Below are 25,412 nucleotides of genomic sequence, written 5' to 3' on the forward strand. Positions count from 1 at the left end.
TAGATTTTTTCATTTACGAACAAATTGCGATTTAATAAACAATAGCTAGGATATATCCATGTGCATTGTTTTCACGTATAATGTCCACATATTCCACTATGGCAATGCTACTGTAAAGTTTCCATCTGTCCATAGTTAAGTAGATTAAGTAGATGCCATGCATTTGGTAGGTGGACAAATTATTTACTATTTTATCTTGGATTGGTATGCATACTTATCATGAACCTGATGAGCTCATTCCTATGCTAAGGTAACAACATAGAAAAAGGTATATCTGAAGGTGCAATGACAGGGAGGCAGTCCTTTTTTTTTTGCAATGCAGACCACACTGTAAGAACAACTGACTTGGTTGGTGCCATCTGTTGGGGATGTATGTGAAGATTGTAACACATATCAGTTCAATAGGTAATTTCATATATTTAAGTAAAGCTGGTTAATATATGTTTGTCTGTACTTGAGGCCTGTATATTATTTTGAAGCTTTTGGACTACAACGTTCTTGTGATTTCCTCAGCCATACAGACTGAATGGTGCTCCTTCCTCTTGGATTTTCAGAGCCTGGAGCAGAGGGAAATCATGTAGAGTATTTTCCTCCACAAAAAAGACACTGTCTTCCTGGTTGTTGCAGTGAAACCACATGTTCTCATAGTTTTTGGGGCTCGGAGACGTGTCACATAGAAGAGGCTGTGTGGAGTCAGATCTTATATAGAGAGAGGATGGAGGGCTCTGCTCCCGATAGCCTCCTGTGATCACTTTGGCATACTGGACAGTATCACCAACATTGGCATAGGACCTCAAGGTATTCATGTTTTCTCTGTGGGATTTGGGCTGGACATGGCTCTTTTTATAATAATCTTGCTGGGAATTTGAATGCTTGGCTAGATTTGCAGCAGAAGGCTTCTTCACTTGCCAATCCTCCAAAATGGTGATATCAGTGGTATTGGTCTGGTTAGCATCTCTTAAGACAAAAGTCATCTTGGGCTTCTAGGAGCAGAAAACAGATTGTTTTATGATCAGAAGTAGAGCCACTCAGCAGTACTAATGCAATAATGGGCCTGTATGCTAGTCTTTTGTATAATCATACATGTCTTATTCTTGGGTAATCTTATGAAACTGTACAAAGCTGTCAGAGCCAATTGGCTTCCACCACAAGGGAGGGAAAACATACAAATTTTAAGAGTTTGCACCCATGATAAATACATAAGGTACTTGCCTAATACCAATGCTTATTTAAATATGGAATTGTTTATTTATGATGTAGAAGTATAAATTGTAGTATTTGTCCCTATTCTTGAGTTGTATTAACCTACTAGAGTTCTTTTTTTTTTGTCAATGGCAAATTAACTTTGGGCAGTCTTTAAATTAATGATACTACTTTGACAAAAACAAATGGTTGCTGACAAAACAGAAAGTGGGTATTGATGTTATATTACCTCTTGTTCTACGCATGTCCACTTCCCCATGCTGCTGTTGGCTGGGTCTGGAACGCTGGGCCAAAAGTGGTTCTTCACCCTAAAAGGAAAAAGTAAATAGATTATTATCAAGGAAGACATGACATTTCCCCATTTGCCTTCTTCTTATGGCAGGGCAAGCCCTAGGAGAAGTCCTAGGATGTTTATATGCAGAGACAGGCCAAGGTATATAGAAAAGCAATATGTATTCCTAGGATATGTTATAGAGAGGAATATGGAGAAGATGCTTGTGGAATGTGAAAAATAGGGAAATGCTATAAGGGATAATAATATAAACAACAATCTTGTATTGGGTACATAGGGTTTACCTTTCATGTTTCATTACGCACAAGATACAGATGCAAAGGATAGCCACAGCACAAAACAGACAGAGGACCATTATCAGTATGCTGACCTCAATCTCATCTGTACAGTAAGCAGAGAATACATGTTAAATACAACATCAATACACATGTTGTCATTACTTCCTGCCCCGATAACTTAAACTCATTTCTTGTTCTCTTAAATTCTTTTAACTTGCTTTCTTGCTGGTGTATATATGTCATTCCAATACCCCATCACTTGTTTTATTACTTCAATTCCCACCTCATTTCATTCCTCAATCCCTTTTGATACCAAAAGAGCCGTGTGCCTTCTGCTGATTAATATTTGGCAATTTGCTTTGTACACAATATCTAACATTTTAATCTTTATTTTTGCTTTCGCTAATTTTAGGTATGCAAGTTCCTGCGTGCTTCCATTGACATCCTACACAAACAGGAATGCAGAGTAAAGCATCTAATATTATGAGCTCAGCTGGTTTTATGATTTTTAGGTGAATTTCTATGTCTATAGCGCTTCACTTCTGCTTGCACTTAGTTGCTAAACTAAGACATGAGGTCATTACTCAATCTCCTACCGGATCAGCGTCCTAGGCAGCCACCTAATTTGTAGGTAGTAGCCTTGGCTATGAAATATATTCAATCTACTTAGCGAATAGCAGGGAAACTAAAACCTTTTTTAGATATTGTCAACAAGACCAGACTGAAGATGACAACACAGCCCTGGCACACCTTAAGGCCAGTGGCCACCAAATGACGTAATTGCAGCCTCTGGCTGGATATGCGCAGCCACACATTACATTTTTATGCTTACGCAGTGTGCGGTCAGCATATCTGTCCAGCAGCGGCACACTGCACCAGCAGCAGATTGGGTTAGTATGGAGTGCTGCTGGCCAGCTGTTCACTGAGCATTTTCCTGGTGTGCCAGATGGCCAGCACAGGCCCAACTGCCAGCACAATTATCAGAGATAATATATCTAAACGGGATTGTTAAAATAATCCAGCTCCTGATGCTCATTTCAAAGATACAGGCAATGACTTTATCAGAGGCAAAAGCCATGTATACAGTTATATTACTTCTTCCAGTCCTATTTCTTCCAACTGTCCCAGATGTGCATTTTTCTCACCCAGAAGAGTAGTATGTATCACCATAACTGTTCCATTTGTGCTACCACCAGATGTTGAGCTGCTTAGAACAACTTTATAAATGCTAAATGATTCCAAGTTCTTGATAACATATTTTGTTGATGAGTTTTTCAGATCTGCAACTGAATAACATAACATACCAATGTCAATTACAACATACATTGGCTTTTTCATCAAAGGATCAAGTACATCAAATGTATTTACAGGCTTGGAGGCCCTATGGTTAAATACATTAAGCACAAACGTGTCTAATCATAACATGGCCAATAAAATATTTTTTGTTCCTTAATGAACTCAAGCATAAGTGATCTAAAGTGAAGAATTACCATAGACTGTAAACAAAAAACATACATTTTCCCTTTTCTCATACTACTTAATTGTTATTGTTATAGAAACTTCATAGAAATAAGTGTTATTCTATTATTATTAACTTAGTTGACATGGTGCCATTCATTCAAATAAAAGGAACCATGTTTAATTAGATTCTGTGCATGCAGACTGAGTGAAAGTCTTTTGATTAAAACACTAGGTCACAAAACATAGTTCCACAATTATCACAGCCTTGTACATCTACATCTGCCACAGCTCCTAAGAGCCCAACAACGCTGCTTACCTATGCTGTAGATCCACACATACACCAGACTTTGATTCCACAAAAATTATAGTGTGAATTATGTCTCAGTCTCATGTGTCAATCATGTAAAGATGTTTTGGTAATTTCTGTTATGCTGTATGTTTTACAGTTTGATGCACAGCATACTTTCTTACTTAAGTATGTTGGCATCCTTGTGTAGCTTTGATGAATGGCTCCATCTGTGACTTGCTATACACAATTCTGACTGATTGTCCACAACATGTTCACAACACGCCAGCTTTATACCTTTGCAGTACCTAAACTCTGGCTCCTTGTTTACAGTTTAGAATTTTAATGATTTAGTGAATAGCCCTCAATATCAAGACATAGATAGCCAAACAAATCTCTTACAGTGTCCATATCCTTTCGGGTCAGTCCAGAAAATGGTATAGCCTGTAATGAATCCATTACGACTCTCCAAAGGGATTGGCTCCCAAGACAACACTGCTTGTGACTTGCTGGCTTTGATTAACTTGATTTTGGGGGAGATAGCTGGAGCTGTGGAAAAGGCAGTAGATATCAGAATACAAGAAAAAAACCAGATCAATAAACACTACTATCTAATGTATGCCAATGTATCCTTTGCTACATTATTTAATTTTAAAATGTGTAACCATTAGAATTATCTAAATATGTCCTGCCATCCGCCCAGATGGAACAATTCATTTCCATCAATCTGCTTGCATTTACACAATAGTCAACTTTTCATCTGGTGTTTTGATACATAGGACAGTGTGTTTGAACAGAGATTAAGACAGTGGGCACTTTTTTATGTACAAATCATAGCACAGAAATTAAAATTCACCTCCTTGTCTGGAATATGCATCAGTCTCCACGGGGTGTCCTACTTGTTCTTCATACAAAGGGTAAAGCCTCACAGTGTACCTCACAAAGGGCTCAACATTGTCTAAAAGAAAAATAAATAAAGGTCATTTAAGTTACAGTTTGACTTTCATTGAGATGCAAACACATACTTAAAGCACTACCTCAAAATATCAAAATGTTTGCATACTGTGTGTTACTCTCACTTTTTTAATGATTTTACCCATTATCATTTCCTACCATTTTCAAACCATATGCTAAAATGAAGTCCCACTTGTACTTGTGAAAACAATTATCACCTATCAAATATCATTATACTATTACAATTGTATTTTCATCCTTTTCTTTCCAGAGGTACCCACTCAATTACCAAACATTATAGACATTTGCTGGTATTTACCATACAAGATTGAAGCATGGCTTTCTCTTGGCTCTGATTTCCAGTTGATCTCAAAATCAGGATCACTTGTGCGCTTATACTCCAAGATATATTCCTTAGCTGATGTTTCTGGCTCCCACTCTACACGCAGACTGTAATCATCATTAGCAGAGACACGGATACTGGAAACAGGGGCACCTGTAAAGACAACATCTCACAAACTTACGCTAAATCATTTTATCAATTGACCAAACCTCTGTGTCCATGTCTATGTCTTACTTAATTAATTTTGAAACAGATCTGTCACGTTTCATAGGTGACCTCATGTGAATATGGGTACATGGATACATTCATTTCACACTGGGGGACTTCATGAAGGAATGTGAAGTTGAACTGATCAATGCACTTGCTTCCCTGACAGATTCCAGGTAAACCTCGCCACATTAAAGACTGAGGTGTTTTTGGAGAAGAGCCTTAATGACTAAATATCGTATTGTTACCTTTCCTGGGAGAAAATGTGATTTCTGTCCCTTGTGAATGGCCTGCTGTATTGTAAGCCATGATGACTGCGCCCTTCACTTCTGGTGGTTTGAAGAAACTACAGTTGAATCCTGTTGTGTTACACACTATGATGTCATTCCCATCCAAAACGGAAGAGGTCCTTACAATGTACCAAATGTGTTCTGCATTGGCCTCTTCTCTCTTCAGTGCCTACAAAACATCAATACAACAGACATAGTAATTCATTCTCTTGGGAATGTCCAACTTGTATGAATTTGCTGCTGCAAACTAGCAGATGTTACCAACTCGCATGCACTACATAGTTATTAAAGAGTGTAATTGCTCACCTTCCAAAATAGATGAACTTTCACTGGGAGTCTGTCTGTAGATTCTGTGCTTTTCCACCAGGTTTCCAATTTACCTGTGGGAGCTTAAATCAGACAAACATTTTGATATTATTGGAAGGGATTTATTATTATTATTATCTTATAAAAACATTTCCATTAAAGGCTTTTATAACATTGATATACTGAATTGGTTCCACTTGAGAGCATTTTTTTTAATTGATTTCTTTTGTATATGCTGAAAACCAACCTGTTTCAGAAGTGGTTAAACTTCTCTCTTGTCCCCACTCACTCCAAACTCCAGTTTTAGAGCTCCGGATACTTCGTAATTGGAAATGATACTTTCTGGCTGATTTGAGACTGCAGATGATAGTTTCATTTAAACCAGCAATTACATCTAGAGGCTGGAATCAAACACAAGTGACTTATCAAATAAGGCCAAAATCTGTATACATTTTGTGTACATTATTTGTATATATAAAAGAGACAATCAATTATCAACTATACATTGGGGATCTCATGTGAGAATGGAGTGATGACAACCTTCATCAGTTAATACATTAACATTTGCATATCTTTGTGTTTACCATGCTTCATTATCTCTTAGGAAGAACGTAGCTTGACCATTTTGTAATGTTTTCCCCATGTTTATAGGTAGCATTTTTCACTTTTGTCCCTGTAGGAACTCATGTACACCTAATTTGGATGGTTTAATTCTTGAAATTGGTGCCATACTTGTAAATATTGTTCCAATTATAGCTCCATTCCCACTCACAGAGGAAATACAAGCACAGTACATGGGTGCATGGGTACACTCATACTAATACATGCACCCAGACACTCACACCAACACAACTAGACACTCAACACTTACGCACGCATTCAGAACCCCAGCACTAACACACACAGACATGTGACACTAACGTACACATCCAGACACCCACACAAACATACCCAGATACTAACACAACCAGTCTTACACACTAACATACCCAAAGGCATGTGTTCACACACTAACATAGCCAGACACACACACATACTAACATCGCTAAAGACATATGTTCACACACTAAAATACCCCTCACACGCATACACTCACAAACATACCCAGATATACACATACACTAACATACTCAGACAAAGACACATGTTCAAACACACATGTTAAAATACCCAAAAAACAGATACTCAAAAAAATAAAACAATAATAAAAAAAACCCAGGCACAAACCAACATACAGACACACACTAACACAATTGTATTCATGCAAAGGAAAAACCAACTAGTAAACGTATTGATGGTAGAATGACTTATGTTTTTGGATCAAACTCCTATTAATACCATCAATAATAACAATAATACCTTTTTTTCAGTGCCTGTGTGACCATTGTTTGAGTGTTTTGTTTGGGTATCTGGGTTCTGTTATACACCTTTCTGGTCTTTAGTTTGCCATGATTACTTTTGATATGTTCTATTTTGCATGATTGACTGTTCCAGACGTACTGCCAGTAGAAAATGCTATTGTTGTATGTACTCGGTTAAGCTGATGATGTTTATGTTCTGTGTTAAGTTTTTTTGTATACCAGAATGTGCTTGTAGTGCAGTACATGGGAGGGAGTATTGCATTATCCATTAAGCTACAAGCTATGCCTGTATGTCAAAAAGTGGTGTGTGTTTCAGTATCTCATTTGGTTGAAAAGACTATGTGCATTAGTTTGAGAGTGCAATTGTGAGCGCCAGTGAGTTTGAGTCTGTGTGGCTGAGGGGGTCAATGTGTTTGAGATAACATCTATATGGCAACAGTAACTAACTAACTAATGAACTATACAACAGTATTTTGTGAAATGGTTACCCCTTTGCAAAAAATAACCCATTTGTAAAACCAAGGAAGGAATTCTGTCCCTAAAGGATACCAAATTTCAGGCCCTGGAATGAACCAATAGCAGCACTTCCAACATCAAGAGAATGTTGTGTTATAGGATGATAAGACAAGCTAATCAGGCTCATTTTTACACCGTTATGTATCTTTACATCATGACTACTGAATTTTTCCAAATGTTAAGATAGTACATTAGAATATGCTTTTCAGTCTGATGGCTTATATAATCATTTGTATATTTTATTATATATAATTGTTCACTAAAACTAGTATAAAGTTGTTTGTTTGAGTACTATATGTGTCTGATTGCAGTCACTCACCCCCGTCCATTCTATCTCATCTTCTCTTCTGTATTGCAGTTGGTAACTTTGGGATGCAATGAAGCCCCCCTTCATGCCTTTTCTCCATTGTAATCTAACGCATCCTGGACCAGAAGTTACGATTTCCTCAATAACAGGAGGGTCTAATTTCACTGAAAAAAGCATTTCAAGTTCATACAAGGTATATTTTTCTTATTCATTTTTAAAGCGATATGGACACATACAAAGTAGCATAACAAAAGAGTTAACATAAATTTGAAGTATAGCGCCAAATTAGAAGCAATTAATTACTTAAGCTACTACCTAATGGTCATTTACTAATGTTGATACTTATATTACTCCCAATTTCGACTGATTCCGTTGGCTGTAAGCATTTATTATTTTTGTGACTCTGTGTTTCTTTTTAATTTGTTATTGTATTAGTATATTAAAAACCAAAAGAAACTTATAAAAAAAAAATTTGGAGTATAGCAGCAATCAAAGGAAACAAGATCTTATGCTCTTAAGAGTTGTGTATATAGCAATTCTAACAGGTAATTTATTAAAAGACAGATAGTATAACTTCCCTATATAAAAAAGCATCTATGTATATACTGTATACTGTCAAAATTACCCTTATATAGTAAAGGGTATTTACATTGTTTTCATGTAATATTTAAAGAAGCAAGGAGGAAATGTATAGTGCTTGCATCCACACCACATAGCATTACATAGGGAACACTGCCGAAGATAGACTTACACATAGGTATCTACAGAGTAGCTTTGGTACCATTGCCCAAGTCTATAGTATTGTATAGAGAAAGAAACCAGAGGCATGAAGGGCATGGTGGTTGTAACAATGCAACCCAACGGTGTAACAGTTTTTTTTTTAAATACATCCTAATATTGTATATAATGTGCACAGCATTAAAAAAGAAAGTGTTATGTTTAATCATCATTGGTAGCACCAAAGTGCGGAGTCTAATGAATCCGAGAGACTGCTATCTCAGAAGTATGTCTTATTACTGATTCAGCATTGTGGAGCTAAAAGGACAGCAAACATATAACAGATGATACTGTGTCAAATACTGAAAGAGCTGGAAATAATTATGTATACTCCATGGACCATAAAAAATGCTATTTAAAACATCCACTGTCAGGTGTGATTTTACAAAATGGAATATCAGAATAGTATAGCAGTATTCACTCTTTTAAAAACTCTTTTAATTTAGTTTAAAACTGCAATTTTGTACAATTTCTAACACTTAACTACACATTTGTTCATTAGAAATTTCTCAATTACAAAGTGGTTTGCACCAGATAAACTTGGTAGCAAAACTGATGCTACCAACACGATTATTTGCATTATTCTCCTAAATGGTTTTTTTTTAGACAGGTCCGGTCTCAGTCCAAGCAGTATCCTAGGCAATGACAGTTTCTGGCACCTGGCTATCCTCCACTTTTTTTCATATCATTTCAACCATGGTCAATCAGTTAATGTGACACACAGTATGTTGCTACAAACTCTCACAAATAACAAATGATCTCTGCCTTTAAAACACACCCAGGCATTCAGACTAAAATGATAAACACTCTCTCTCAGACACATACACAAATCTAAGAAGTCCTCCAGGATATTGTCTGTGTCCTCTTACAAAAAAAAAAAAGGAACATAGGCAAGTTTTGGACTCGTGTCTATGTTCTGGGGCAATCCCAGTGAAACCAGGATGTGTGTGATCCTAACTGGTTTCCCAGTTATAGCCCCATACTTTGAGGTCTGATTACAGGTTGCACCTTGTGGATTGGGCTCTAGTCTTAATCTATTAATGTACTATGAATATGTTTAAGGATGTAAAGGAAGTAGAAAGGTGAAATGTGTTCACAACATACATTTATTCAAGAGGTGGTTGCAGCAACATTTTGCTTTAAAAATGGATATTTAGCTCAAGTGTAACCAACCTGTAGTTCTGAAACTAGCATTAATTTAAGCTCTTTCTAGGATTACTGTTAGGTGAACATCATGAAAGTTGTAGTTCCACAACAGTTGGAGAACTACCTGTTGCCAAGTTATAGACAGCTACTTTAGCTTGTCTGAGCACCTGGGCCAATTTATTTAGATGTGCAGAGAATTAGCCTCAATTCCATCAATGTTCTACAAGAAAACCAAGATTGCTGCCCTCAAAAATATTAATATGATTATATTTGTGCAGCATGTGCATTATCAATAAAGCATGGTTTAGAGCAATGCAATAAACCACACTGCATTCCCTTTACATTATGAATAAATTCAGCAACATATCATCCCCTCTTTTGACATGTAGTCAAAACGACGTTTTAAGACTCAGAACCGACGTCTTACTGCCAATATGGATAGGGATACCATAAAATATTCCTTTTGTAGCAGACCTGATGGTTATTCTGGAAAAAGGTTTGGGAATTACTAGCTTACCTTCATGAATTGGGACCAGGCAAAGCGTTTCAGAGACAGCAGCCCCTAGTGCATTTCTCACAGTTACCCACACTACAATTTTCTTGTAGAGGTTAAAATAATTGCGATGAATGATGCCGGACATTTGATCTTCTAGGGGAACTATGTCGTGCTGCTGTTCGGTTGACATCTCACATTGTCCGTTGACCCTATGGCACACAAATAGGGCTCCTTGTGAATGCATGGTTGTAATATCTATTGAATCCAATGCTAACCTGTATTACAGTTGGGCTACATGTCTACTTTATATTTGCCCTGCTCTGACACCTGTGGAAATAAGTTTACCTATTCACTGACCCAACTATACCCAATTGACAGTATATGTGCCCCTCCCCACAAGAGTTTTTTCTAGCCCTGAATAGTAAAATAGTAGAGTCAGGCTTCTCGTCTCAACCTTTTCCCATCTGCAATATATATGAACCTTTCCATTTAAGGGAAACAACGTAGCACCCCCACTTACTTGAGACTTGAAAGAGTGACATTAGTTTCAATTAGAGGGTCTCTCCCAAGCTTCCAAGCACATTTTAAGCTGTCATCTGTAAGATTCATGAGGCATTTGAGGTCAGTGGGTGGAGAAGGTGGATCTATAAAAAATGTTAGGTCACATTTATTGGTGTTCTCTTGGAAAACAATGACAGTGTCCCTGCCTCAATTATAAAGTAATACGGTAAATTGTAGATGACCAAATTCTTTGATCATCCGTCAAATGTCTCAAAATAAATTAGTACTTTAAAAATGATACACAACATACAACTTAACAGTAAAAACTACATATCTGACTGCGAGTACTCCATGAAAAGACTCCATGTTGTCTTTATTGTGAAATGTCCTTGTTAAAACATATCTGTCCCAATCTTAAATATTATGTATTTATTTACTTTGACTGCTGCCTGGGATACGATTCTTTACAGGAGGCCAAATGGCTCATTCAGTTATTTTGTTGAAGTAGCTACTATTACAATAGATGTAGCAACACATTATAGACTGGGATTTATTGTTTTCCAACATTTGTGCTGGAGAATGTCAGTTGTGCAAACTTTCCTTGAACTGGAAACAAAGTAAAAACGTATAATTTAAGATACTTCTAACACACATAATTGATCCTTGTAAACATGGATCCGTTCACTGATATAATTGCCCCAATGCTCTAAGGCATAAAAAAATATGTGAGATAAGATAAAATATTTCAAGCCCTCATACATTTTGCTGGGCCAACTTGGCCTTTCTTATAGGGAAGGGGAGCCAGCAACAGTTGGCTCTCATAAGGCATAGTGACGTAGAAGACATTTTACCTGGATTCACCTATAACTTGCTAATGGTTTGGCCATTGACCAGGCAGACCTACAAAACTGCAACAGCAGCAGCCTCTTTCATATGCAATATCCCCTAATTTTATTATGCAAATAGATAACGGCATACAATGATCAATACTTACAGCCAGCTTTAACTTCTTTTCTGTCTACAAGCTGTAGTTCCTTTTTCCCAGAGACATAGCAGGAAAGCAGTCCTTGTGTCTTGTTGAAACTTTTGAAATACACTAAGGTTGTGTTTTTATAAAGGTTGATATACTGTGTGTTTGGTATAAATTCACTGTCTAATTTCCATTTAATTAGATATTCATCTTCATCTAGGCCGGTGCAGCTTTCTTTGCTCACAGTGCAGGAGGCCAGGAGACGAGAACCCAACACAATGGGAGAGTTTACAGTGATGGAGTCACAAGAGTGGACATCTGCCAAAAAAATAAAAGAAGATCAGATTTTAGCTCTTGTGACATCCAATGCAAGTTATTACAGCCAAAATTCCTGTATAAATAATAATTTATTAACTTCCAATAGTATTTTCTACAGGGACACTTAATTATCATGAAATATAAAGTGTGAGGTCGTAGGTTATTGCCATAGTAACTAAAAAAACATCTTAAATGTTTCAATGTTCTTTCTAGGTGACTTAGAGACAAGAAGAAACAATAAAATGAGAAACCTATAAAGGATTATGTCCATAACATGCAGAAAATGTAGGTAAAGTATTATTTTTCACATCACTTTACATCACTTAGACCTTTTTGGTTGCTGATTTATATTAAGTCTTTAAACAGCAGTACCTAACTACGAATTTAAAATATCATAATTACAAATAATCTATATATCCTCATCTTCCTCCTTTTCTTCATATGACCCCTATCTTTCCAAAAAGTATGCGTATAGTTCCTCATAGCTTTTCAAATAATATTTGAATGTAATATCATCTTTTAACAGCCTCAACCTACCTCCAGGTAGAAAAAAAAGAAGCCATATCTGTCCCAACAGGATGTGCAGGTTCATTTCTGCGGTATTGCTACCCCATCACCTATAATGATAATCAGTTTTGCAAACCAGTGAGTGATTTAATGGTATAATGAACACAAATAAAAAGTAAATACAAAAAAGTGCTTATTTAGGCTTCCACCAGCAATATGGAAACTACACACCATGGGAAAGTAATGTTACAAAAAAGAAGAATCAGTCACAGCCAATGATCTGTGCTTAGCCTGAACACCATCCAGCAAACAAGAACATTAGATGATATTATTTTTGGCAAAAATCTCAGCCATGCAGGCACATTTTATCTATTTTCTACTGTTCATAACCTAGTAATCTTGATGTGTTGGTATCCATGGTACTTACACCTTTTTTTCTCTCTAATATCTTTGCTATAATCATCTTTTATTTATTTGGTAAAGATGATACCTTTATTGGCTAACTGACTTGTAATGGGTTGCAAGCATCCGAGACCATCCTTATTTAGGCATATTCTTCAAGTATAGTATGCCTGAAGAAGAAACCTAGATAGTCTTGAAAGTTTGCAATCCATTATACGTCAGTTAGTCGATAAGGGTATCATCTTTACCAAATTTGCTTTCTGTGGCAAACACAGTACAATTCTACATCTTTTATTTTTCTAGCATCTACGAAGTTCTAGTACTTCCTAGTACATATAACCCATATCCTTTGTTTATGCACTCCTTATTTGTATTCACACAGATAAGTGTATAAGTGGAATAGGCAGAGTTAAAACTCTTACCATGTCTCAAAAGCAGTGTTGATACAGAACGTACTGCAGTGTCAGTCTGCTTGATCAATGAGCTTCTGTGTGATGTCCCCAAAAAAATAACTAGTTTTTCTTGTTGGGCAATAGTACAAATGTCTGTAGCGGTGTAAAGAATTGCTCCGTACCTTATACAACCGTATATGCATCCATACGGAGCTGTGAAAAAACGGAGAATCACATACTTCGCAATCAGAAATCCCCTGTGTTGCCTGTAAATGAGACCACTGAGTATATACTATGTTTGGCCAAATCAATATCCACGGAAAAAGCAAGCATTTCCCCCATCTGTTTGTGTCCTGAGCTCAGAATATCCCCTGCTGGTAATAAGACAATGTGTACTGTACAATGATAACGCTCCTCAGGATGTGTATGACCGCCACTCGAAGCATTTTATTAAAAAAGTATATCAAAGCTGGATGAAAGATCGCAAAAAAAAACATAATACATTTAAGAAAAGTAAAGCCATTTAATACGTGAAATACAATGAACAAATTAAAATGCATCAGTACAGTGTGTTTCTGTAAATTATATTAGAGCAACTACCCAAAAAAATATTGAGCCTTACCCATTCATGATCCATCGTGTTAATCTACCATGTGACCCTTCATACTCAAATAACCGCCTCTGTTTTCCCTAGATTTCCGCATGCTTAATGAAAGTAAATTTGATCTTTTCACATAATCCCTATATTCAAAACAAATAGACACTTGTTTTCCTCCAAGCCCTCTTGTTTTAAAACAATTCCCTTTTCCCATGAGTCCCTTGTGTTTAGCAAAAAAAGTTTCCCCCAATTCCCTAGGGCCCTCATGTTAAAAAAAACAACAGCATACCCACCATGTTACATGTCCCTACCTAGAAAATAATGTATCAATAGTCAAGGTGGGTATGTGGGACTGTGGAGTCCCAGGGCACCAATACAGACATGGTCCATTACAGCAACACTATATTGAGAAAAGTATTGGGACACCTGACAACTACACCAACAGGGACTGTTGTGATATCACATTCCAAATACATAGACATGAATATGTAGTTGGTCACCCCTTTGCAGCTATGACAGCTTTCACTCTCCTGGGGAGGCTTTCCACAACATTTTGGAGTGTTTCTGTGGGGATGTTTGTTCATTCATCCACTCATGTCTTTATGTGCCTTGCTTTGTGCACTGGGGCACTGTCGTGCTGGATTAGAAAAGGGCCTTCCCCAAACTGTTCCCATAAAGTTTGAAGCATAGCATTGTCTAAAATGTCTTGGTATGCTGAAGCATTTTTCTTCACTGGAAGTAACGGGCCTAGCCTCAAGCCAGACGCTCAGCACTTCAATGGTGAGGTGAGTTTATTTTACACAGGCAACATTTCGACACAAGTCTTTCTCAAGCCATGGCTTGAGAAAGACCTGTGTTTCAAAACGTTCACTGTGTGAAAAAACTCACCTCACCAATGAAGCTCTGAGCCTTTGCTTCGCTATTCCATATATTTGAGGGACTGGTGGTACCCAGGCTCATGCACCACCTCATAACTGAGTGCCGCATTCTCACCTTTCATTTTTGGGGAAATAAGAGGTGTGTCCCAATACTTTTGTCCATATAGTGGTGCACAAAGCAAGGTCTATAAAGACATGGTTGGATGAGTTTGGTGTGGAAGAAGTTGACTGAGTCCTGACCTCAAACCCATTGAACACCTTTGGGATGAACTGGAATGGAGTTTGCGAGCCATTCCTTCTCATTCAACATCAGTGCCTGACCTCACAGTTGCTCTACTGGATAAAGGGGCAAACATCCCCACAGAAACACTCCAAAAATCTTGTGGAAAGCCTTCCCGGAAGAGTGGAAGCTGTTATAGCATATATTAATGTCTATATATTTAGAATACAATGTCATAATAGTCTGAATACTTTTGTCCATATAGTGCATATTGACTGTACCCCATGAATTTAGCTTTGTATACTATGGCCAGTACCATTTAGTGTTATTCTAGGTGTGGCCTGTATTCCTACATGTCATTTGAGATGTTACATACTAAGACAATAAGATATGAGGCAATAAAAGACACATAACAAAACAGGAATATGCAACATTTATTGTAATTCAAGTTATTAAGTTTAACATCCTATTTAGCAATCAGGTAGCACAAAGCTTTCCTGGTTCGATATATTTCTAAAAGTATCTTATTGTACCTTGATAATTGTTAATCTTTTTAATCTTTTACAATCTAAAAGCAATAACAATAATAACAGCAATAATAAATTTTAAATAATGTAATTTGATTATAAATACTATACAATGTAGTTATAAAATAATTTCACAATCATTAGCGCCAAGTTTGAAGTTAGTTGGGCATTTTCAAGGTGACCCCCTTGTTAAAAATACAGAGTAAGCTAGCCCTTGGTTTTCAAGTTGGGAGCTAAAACTTTGGGTTGGAGTTAACAGTTTTGAACATTTCAGTGAAGCAAACACATTTGGATATGACTATAGTGATATAATCCAAAACCTAGCAGACCTATAATGTCATAATCGGTCAGTTCTGTCTATATTTTAGACTATATTGTCTGAACTCTGTCCAACTGGTTTTGACTCACTAGATGAAACATTAAAATAGTTTTAGTTTAGTTACCTGTTACAAAATCCACCAGTGTTGCACAAAAAAGAAGAAAACAATACACTAGAAAGGGGGGCAAATCTGTAGCGATGATTTTGGAACACAATCTGAACTTTCTTTTAACATTATTTGTGAACTTGTTTGGTGAACATTATCTAATGGACATTATTTAAGGAAGATTAAAATTAAGGAAGATTAAGAATTTTGTTATTTAATATTTTCAGTGATATATTTTTTATGGGTATATTTATTTCTTTACTTGATTGTGGGTCATCTATATTATTTATAGAACATATTATGGTGAAATGTATTTAATTAATTGTAGATCACCTATATTACTTATAGCCATTACATTGTAAGAGTTTGGCGCTTTATTACGTACTTTAATAGGAATCGGGGCCAGTACAAGCCATTGTGTGGAAATCTGTTCATAAACAGGACTATGCATAGGACACGTGGTCATGCATTTAGACTGGAAGAAAGGAGATTTAGACTAAAGCAGAGGAAAGGGTTTTTTACAGTAAGGACAATAAGGATGTGGAATTCTCTGCCTGCAGAGGTAGTTTTATCAGAGTCTGCACAGACGTTTAAACTGCAACTGGATGGATACCTGGAAAAACATAATATTCAGGGATATAATCTTTAATTATGGGGAAACAGCTTATTGATCCAAGGAGAAATCTGACTGCCATTTTGGGGTCAAGAAGGAATTTTTAGTGCAAAATTGGAAAGAGCGAAGCCGGGGTTTTTTGCCTTCTTTTGGATCAACAGCAACAAATTAACACATATAGGAAAGGCTGAACTTGATGGACGCATGTCTTTTTTCAGCCTATGTAACTATATGTAACTATGTAACTATGTAACTATATAACGCTGTCTTCATCATCACTAGGGGTTTGCCCCCCTTTTTAGAGAACTGATATAGTCTCTGGAAAAGACAATGTTATGCGAACATTAAGACTAAGAAGGAGTTATTATAAAGGGACCGTTTCTCCTTTTCTCCAAAATTCACTATTTCCTGGAGAAAATTGAGTAATTAGATGATGGCAACACAAGACGAAAAAAACACCCTTGCAACATCACTGTTTCATTTATGAATTCCCCAGTTTGCACGTGACCTAGCTTTAACCTGGTTGGCTCTGAGAGGTCCATGACGAAAGGTCTGATAAATGTAAGACAATTGCGCTTGCAACACAATAGTAATTTCCTTCTATGCTATCTCCAACACTTCATGCTAGACTGTAATTACCAATAATTGCATATTTCCAAAGTCTGTTTGTTTAGAATGGACAGTCCCTCTTTGGGACCCAGATCCCTCTGTTCCTCTTTGCTTTCTTAAAGCCTTTCATTTCTAGGTGCTCATATTGTGTGCTGGGTACGAGTAAATCACTATAGGCCTCTGCCCACATTAATTTGTATATAAACAACGTAAGATGTGTTCATAAATAAAATTGTGTCTTAAATGCCTTAATTACAATTAAATGAGTACCTGTGAGAGGGAAATCTTGGTCATCTGGCCTTAAGGTCAAGTGGTTAATATGAAGGCACCAGAATGCTCTACAGCAACCAGGTTTTGTTCGCCAGAGCCCTTTGCATGAGTTTTGTGCTGTGTTGGCACATTGTTTAACTCACATGCACAGGCTAGTAAGTGCACCATTAGCACTCAGGACCATCCATTATGTACTTTTTATATTACACCTCTCGCTAATTGTGGTGGAGGGTAGCCTATTAATCTACCAGCCATGGGGTAGCAACAGTAATGCCACAACCACACTGTTCACGGGCACAGTGGAGCCAGGTCCCTGAAGTCTGAAGGACTGAAGGTCCCTGAAATCAAGCAATACAATTATCAAAACAAGGTACGGACCAACAGTCTCAGATGTTGTTTGCCAAAATGTATGAATTTATTCAGGGTGATCTAATGCATTTTGTATACTGCATAATGACAACTGGAACAAATTCTCCTTAAATCCAGAGACACTGTTGGGGGGGGGCTCCCTGGGCTAAAACCCCCAATCACAAGACATGGGGCCCAAGCCTCCAAACTTACACATTTTAATTTTTTTTCCCCTCGCATGGAGAGCTTTACCTCCTTGCAGGACATAGCTGCCTGGGACAGCTTCAGCATCTGTCTTTCTATACTTACAGAGTCCTCCACAGCACTGATTCTGTGTCAGGCATGCTGATTGGGGGTAAACTTAGCACAGTCACGCTGTTTGGGGGAAAAGATGGCTCATTGGCATTATATGTATATATATATATATATATATATAAAAATATGTATTAACTCCTCATTGGCATCATATACAAAGTTTATTTATGCATTTACTGCTCATAGGCATCATATAAATCCTTAGTATGTACTGCTTATAATGTATATACCTAATGCTCGTTGAAGTCATCATATAGAAAATGTATTTCTAACTTATATATAGAGTCCATAGAGTCCGCCATGGACTCTATGGACTCTAGCCCCAAATGCTTTGGAGAATTAGCAATGCCCCTGCAAAACCCCATTCTTTTTTTTGCAAATAAAGCTATTTATTATGTAAAGTCACAGGATTCCCAACCTTCATGTCACTTATTGACTGTGTCCGTCTTTTTTTCATACCGGAAACGTGTTAACACATTTATGGAAGGGGAATCTAACCAGGCAGTTGCACAGACAATATGGCACAAATACCAAAGTAGCAATCCATTTTGCAAACTTCTTGGAACTTTCCTGATGCTTGGATGGTTCTTTTTTCTCCTGTATCAATTTGATGTTGCATTTTGTGCGCTTAAGCACAGAGTCCAGAAAACAACAGCAACAACGTGAAGAACACGACCAGCTGCATTTCTGTGAATCCAAACAAGTGTTGGTGTAAACCTTGCCCTGCACCAATATATCCAGCTTTTCCGTTATAGCATCACTGGGCTTTGGTGTCGCACTCATTGTGCCGTCACAGCTGCTTTGGAGACAAATCCACACCCAACTTAAACACTAAAAGATGATTAATTTGATTAGGAGGATGGTGTTTACAAAGGGCATATATATGAGCCAACGAGGGCCTCTTTCTTTTGATACCTATTCATTCACCTACTCTACTCTACTCTGTGAGTATGTTTACAGCTTTTTATCATTAAACCTGTTTAGAAAAGGCTCTGTTGGTTCTGTTAAATACCGTTAATCAGACTGTGGTGTGTCATCACCACCTGCAGCAGTTTAAAAGGATTTAAGGATTAGAGTGGTCGTATCACATTTAATATCACCTGGTGCTTTAAAGAGGGACTCGCTAAGATTTCAGAAACCTGAGTGCATTTGACCTTTTCCTTTTTGACTGGGACAGCAGGAACATAGAAAATATTCAAATATCAGGTGAAGCCATAATTCCTAATATGTAGAATAAATAAAACGATTATTCTATATAGATTTTACATTTCATAGATCAAATGTTAAAAATAGAATTGGTGTTTTTAACATGATTTTTGCTTATATCAGTAATAATGTAAACTTATGAACTCAGTGGTTCTTGAAATATCTTTGTCAGGTATTAACTGGGGTACATCATAGTTTGGAAAAAAAAGTATACTTGTATTATGGTATTCATGCCAAGAGTATCCAACATATATACAATTCTATCTTTCTGCTCCCAGGGGTTTATTCGCAAAAAGCAAGATTGCTGGGCTATTTTGAAAAGTACTGTCAATTCTGTTTAAGCCCATGTTGTTTTCAACTATACTCAATATAAGAGCATATGTTTCCCAGTTCTCACCTAGAAATAGTTTTTAGTTTTTTTCATTATTTTAAGTCATTGTTAATTCGTTAGTTTAAGTTAGGTGGAGGCTATTGCAATCTTTGAACCAAGTAGATGTGGATAACTGACAGCTTCCCAGGTCTGGAAGCTTTCTCCTTTTGCTCCCTCAGGGGTGAAATAGGGTGCAGAAGGCAAGTCTCAATGCACATGTAGGACTTGGGCGCTGGAGAAGTCTTCATGTTTGTCTTTCTGTTTTTCTTCGGGGGGGGGATCTTCGTATTCTACAAATATTCACCCCTTCCCATGTTCGTTTCGGGCGAATATTTGTATACGTTCTTCGTATTCGTCTTTTTTCCATTTTCTGGAAATGTCGTGAAATGGTGATGAACTCAATAAATGAACGCGTAGAAGAAGTAGAATAGGGGATCTGAGACCAATTTTACATACTAGCCAACTTTCCTACAATGGCATACTTACCTACAACCTGAATTTGATGGGACAGGTCTGAAAAGAAAACAAAGTTTTATATTCCTCCATGTCTACAATAAATGAAACGCTTGGCAACTAGAATCTTCTCCAAAAAAGTGCATTTATTTTTGGCACTTGTAAGTGCCCTTGTCCTGTTGGAATGATATAATGCCTCATGTGTTTCACGCTCACAGGCACTTAATCATAGACTAATATTTCTTTTAATCTCCTATTGACCGGTGGCTCCCACCGGTAAAAAACCAGTGACTACAGCCTGCAACCTTAAGTCCAAGAGGGGGCTTGCATCTTGGAATCTTGGAATCCAAAGTAAGGTGGGAGCTGTCTTGATTTTATATTCCTCCATACCTGCCATCTCTTCCCCCATTTTGTCTTATGTTCCTTCATATCTGCCATCTCTTTCCCCCTTTATGTCTTATATTCTTCCATGCCTGCCAATTCTTTCAGCCCCTTATGTCTTTCATTGAACGCCACCCCGCCGTATGGGATGTATGTCCCTCCTTCTTCCATTTCTGTTATACTATATTCGCCATTTTCATAACTTTTGCCTGATTTGGGTAGTAAGGGTAGTGGATCCTTGCACACTTGTTAGTGCAGTGTTAGAGAGACGTGGCTGACCTGCCACTGCGAGGCAGCAAGCAAGCAAGAGACGGCAAAAGCATGGATATGTTTTTTTAAAGAGCAAGTTAAAATCTTTACACCCAGTACACATTACATTTACACATGTAAAAGGCTGCCCTCCAAATGGAATTTATAAATGAGTAATGGATACCCTTCTGTGAGCTTATACATTACACAAACTGCAGGCCAAAACCTTACATGTACTGGTCAGCAACATGTGAACTCTATATACATCTTGGAAAAACGTCTGATATGGTCATGTTATTGTTTTCACCCTAAACATTATCCAATATTCCACATTAGAGCCATTTCCTTAGGTCGTCCACTGTCCAGCACATGGAATAGGTGAAAACTTAATGAACATGTTACATGTAAGAAGTGACAGATAGACATTTGTGGAAGCTATTGGAACACTGTTCAGGTCTAAACTGAATACCATGGTTTGTTGAAAGAACCTGAATACATTAAGATCAAACTTTGACCAAAGTATGCAGTTTACCTGCATGCATAAATGGTATATTCATCTCAGTATTTTTGTTCAAAATATATTTTACTTTGAATACATATATATATATATATATATATATATATATATATATATATATATAATATTAAAAGGTTTGTACCATTGTTTTATTTTTCATCTTTTAAATAAAGGGTACAACATCCCTGTGAGTGCTCTTGCTATTTCATCCACAAGGCTACCATGGCAGGAGCTTATTGCTCCTATCAACATAATGGGACTTTTATATCATGCAGGCATTTATATAAGTGAGAGAGAGTAAAGATGGGAAAAAAGCACTGAGCTAAATTTACATTATTTGTCCATTAAAATAGATCAAGATCATAAGCCAAAAAGTAGCACATTCCTACTCATTAAGTTACTCATATAAAGCTCAGAAATATACAAGTAACCAATTATCAACCCAACATGAGATGAAAAATGATACAAAATACGAAATCACGGCAGGAGGTTATGTAGGGTGTTTTGTATAAAACTGGCAATAAGTTTGAAAAGTTCTCCTGTCACTATATCAAATGATGGAATCATCCAACCAATATGTATATTCTATTGGTCGATTGGCATTACTTTTTATACATAAACACTGTAGTTCTTTAGCCCAGTTCACCATATTTTGTTAGATTACCACTGCTTTATTAATTTTGACCCAATGTGTGTCATGTAACTACATATTTATGGCCATTGGAGAGGGATTAAAGCAATATTGCCATCAAAAGTTTATGAGACCGCATTGTTCCTACAGAAATGAAAACATGATAAATAATACCATGTGCACTGTTTATGTCACAGGATCTCAAAAAGTTAAAAACAAAAAATGGGGAAATATAGGAAACCTGATTAATAATATTAACCCCTTCGGTCCCCTATAGATGTACTGGTATGTCCATAAAACACATCTAAAGAAACCCCTTTGGACGTACCGGTACGTCCTGACCTTCTTGCAGCGGCAGGGATGTGTCTACAGGAGATCAGGCTGTCACCCGGAAGGTCATTGGGGGATAGGATATACCCTGCAGGGTCTGTCCAGACCCTGGTGGGATATCCGATCGCTCCGATGAGGCACAGATAACAGACACGGTGATCTCTATGCAAGTCTGTGGAATTCTCATCCTAAATTTTCAGCTAATCATCTGACTATGGTATCAAAAGAAAGCTCTATCTCTCCTTGAAAAAACAATATATAGTTTACATGGGTGCAATATTCACAGGAAAGGAGAATAATCCCTGAACTGACATGCTGCAAAAGTGGCAAAATTGCTCCGGGCTTTGAGGTACCAAAAACCCCTGGGATTGAAGGGGTTAATTTTGCCATGACGCTACTAAATGATGTATAATATAATCAGATATATTTTGAAATATATTACATATTATATATATATATATATATATATATATATATATATATATATATACACATACAGAACTATGCAAACGTTATAGATAGGATACATTCATTTAAAGAAAATTCTTTGTAACACACAAAGATGCACATTTATTTACAGGAACATCATAATGTACAAAGATATTTTAAACAGGGATATGATCGCACGTGTTTATATCTAGGGCTTTCTGCTAAAATCTCTTTGTAATTATAATAAATAAATATATATATATCTGCCAGCTTTTACACAAAGCTGTACCAGAAGATAGCAGCAGAGGCTACATGTTTCATAAAGATAATTAGTAAAAGTGCATATTTGGAGTATAAGTTCTCTTAAAGGTAGCACTTAATATAATTAACACTCGAAAAAAAAGCATTACAGATATCCTGGCACCATACACACCACATCTGGTAGTTCTAGAACCAGATACTTGGAAATATATTTTTATCTTTTTGTGTGTGTATGATTGCTAAATAAAAATAACTGTGCAGGATATAGTAAAATGAATAGGAAGGTACTGAGAAAAGAAGCGATCAAGCCCAGATACCTATCTTGAAGATTAGTACATCATCTTTAGCTTGTTCAGACTTTTTTTTTTTAGGAAAGGTGATGAAATAGCCAATATACCTTAAGTTCTTGATGGGTTGCACCTGTACGCACTCTTGTACCTTGTAATTTAGCTTTAGCGTGACCCTTCAGCCCATACGTTTTGTATTGTACAATTTTCCTGTTCTGATATAGCTCTTATGCCAGCAGTGTTTCCCGGTGTACTGATGTCGTTATGGTCTCTCCAACCCACTAGAAATTGCAAAACACTTTCCTGAACATTGAGCATACATGACAAAGCAGGAGGAGGGGAGAGATGACACACGCAGAGACCAACAAGAAAGGGACAAGTGCAACCACACACATGCCTCATGGTAGAAAAAAAATGCGCTGTTAATTCAGGTGCAAAAAGCAAATGCACTATAATTATTATATATAGCTCAATTAAGGGGATTGAACACTAATACAGCTTTACTTTAACCAGAGAAACACTTTAATTTTGTTTTCTCATGAAAGAACACACACATCATTATTTCTCTGTAGATTTACTCCGTCTCAAACTATTTTATTTAATTAAAAATACCCTGTTTAGAAAACACAGCAAATAACTGGAATTAAAAGCATGCAGCAACAATCCTATTTTTTATGTGCTTGTGATTCACAAGAGCTGGCATGTTATAGTAATTATTTTTTTCTGAGAAGCCCAATGTGGCCTCAACCACATTCTGATGGCCACCTATGTAACCACATCCACATAACATACATACATACATACAAACATACATACATAGCTTGTCATAGAATACTCAGTGTTTCCTTGTGGGATCCATCATGAGTGGCTGCATGCAAAGGCTGCCACTATGCATGCAAAACTACAATGCCTGTATTGAGAGTCATACTCGTGAGCCATAATAATGCGAGGTATTTGCACCTATCCCCGGTTAAAGGTGCTGTTCTACCTATTCAGCAGTATTAGGAACATGATTCATAGACTGCTCAAATCCTTCCCAGAAATAATGTTTTAGTTATATAACATTTAGCCAAATATTTTTCAGGAAAAACTTATTTATCATGACACAAAAGTAGGCCCGGAAAGGTTAACGCTGTTTAAAATGGCACTGTTTTTATGCGACTAAACCTTCCATCGAAAGTCTAAAATGAGCACAAACTGGTGATCAGGCACAAAGGGCAAATGTCAAAAAGGTCTGCCACTTACACCTCCTTTTTACTATAACAGACCCCCAATATTTGATCTGTCAATCTTGTATTGGCTGGGTGGTGGCTAGAGGCACGGGTAGTGGCGGAAAAAGCAGGGTGGAACTTTCCATCCAACCTTGAGGTAGTCAGCTGTAAGGCCCACAAGATGGCCATGTGGGAAGCAGCACAGTGGGTAGCTATATGGGGCAGTTGACTAGTGCCCTGCAGGTGTCCCACATAAAATGGACAATTAAGAGGCATGCTGGTAGCACTGTTTCTGAAGATTATTGAAGGCTATAGCATGTGTCCCGCAACCACATGTAACCTCACACTTGAGTAATCATAATTTGTTCTCAGAGTGTAATCTGGATCTATAGAAACATGTGTAAATTGTTTGTGCTAAACCATTCTAACTTGACAATTCATTTTAGGTTTTTAGGGGCTCTGTAGACCTTCCATCCATTGCTACCATTTCTCTGCTTTCCCTGCCCTGCATCATCCCACCCACCTCCTACTTCATAATAAAGCATGGCTTCTGATGCCTAGTTCCTACATTTGTTCGGTATTTAAAGGTCAAGAAGATGCCCAGTTAATTGCCCCCTGTGTTAACTATAGACCAGACTGATGCCCACGGGGGGGCCAGCATGGGCTATAGTGGGCCTTGACTGTTGTGCGGAGGAGGGGTAGGCTTTTTGGCGGGAATTTTGGGGGTGGAGTTGGGGGTAGATTATATAAGTGGCTGCTTTCCCGGGCTCAGGAACCATTTTTTGTGGTTAGCTTACCTGGTTGCGTGTCTGTGCGCTGCTGGGCTTTAGCTATCTGTCTCTCTTTGCTTTTCTGTTCTTTTTCTGGCTTTCTTCTCTCTCCCCCTCCCTGTTGTCTTTTTACCACCCCTGCAGGTTGGCGGATGGACCAGGACATGGAGGAGCTGCTTGCCGGCGTGAGGAAGGCTGCGT

At 37.4% G+C, this 25,412-nt stretch overlaps 1 protein-coding gene across 1 annotated transcript; it reads right to left on the reverse strand.

Annotated features, from left to right (window-relative positions):
- Positions 1 to 4: 4 nt before the first annotated feature.
- Positions 5 to 23,506, reverse strand: CSF3R (colony stimulating factor 3 receptor). The gene is made up of 16 exons (XM_053454658.1): positions 23,341 to 23,506; positions 12,550 to 12,629; positions 11,719 to 12,012; positions 10,744 to 10,867; positions 10,245 to 10,432; positions 7,817 to 7,968; positions 5,868 to 6,021; positions 5,621 to 5,703; positions 5,273 to 5,483; positions 4,794 to 4,970; positions 4,377 to 4,478; positions 3,923 to 4,069; positions 2,919 to 3,059; positions 1,780 to 1,876; positions 1,433 to 1,511; positions 5 to 983 (listed from the first exon to the last, which is right to left on the reverse strand). Exons 2-16 carry the CDS (start codon positions 12,602 to 12,604, stop codon positions 510 to 512), a joined length of 2,478 nt encoding a protein of 825 aa, XP_053310633.1. The 5' UTR covers positions 12,605 to 12,629; positions 23,341 to 23,506; the 3' UTR covers positions 5 to 509.
- Positions 23,507 to 25,412: the final 1,906 nt, after the last annotated feature.

This window comes from Spea bombifrons, chromosome 2 (assembly GCF_027358695.1).
Source record: "Spea bombifrons isolate aSpeBom1 chromosome 2, aSpeBom1.2.pri, whole genome shotgun sequence".
NCBI classification, from domain to species: domain Eukaryota; kingdom Metazoa; phylum Chordata; class Amphibia; order Anura; family Pelobatidae; genus Spea; species Spea bombifrons.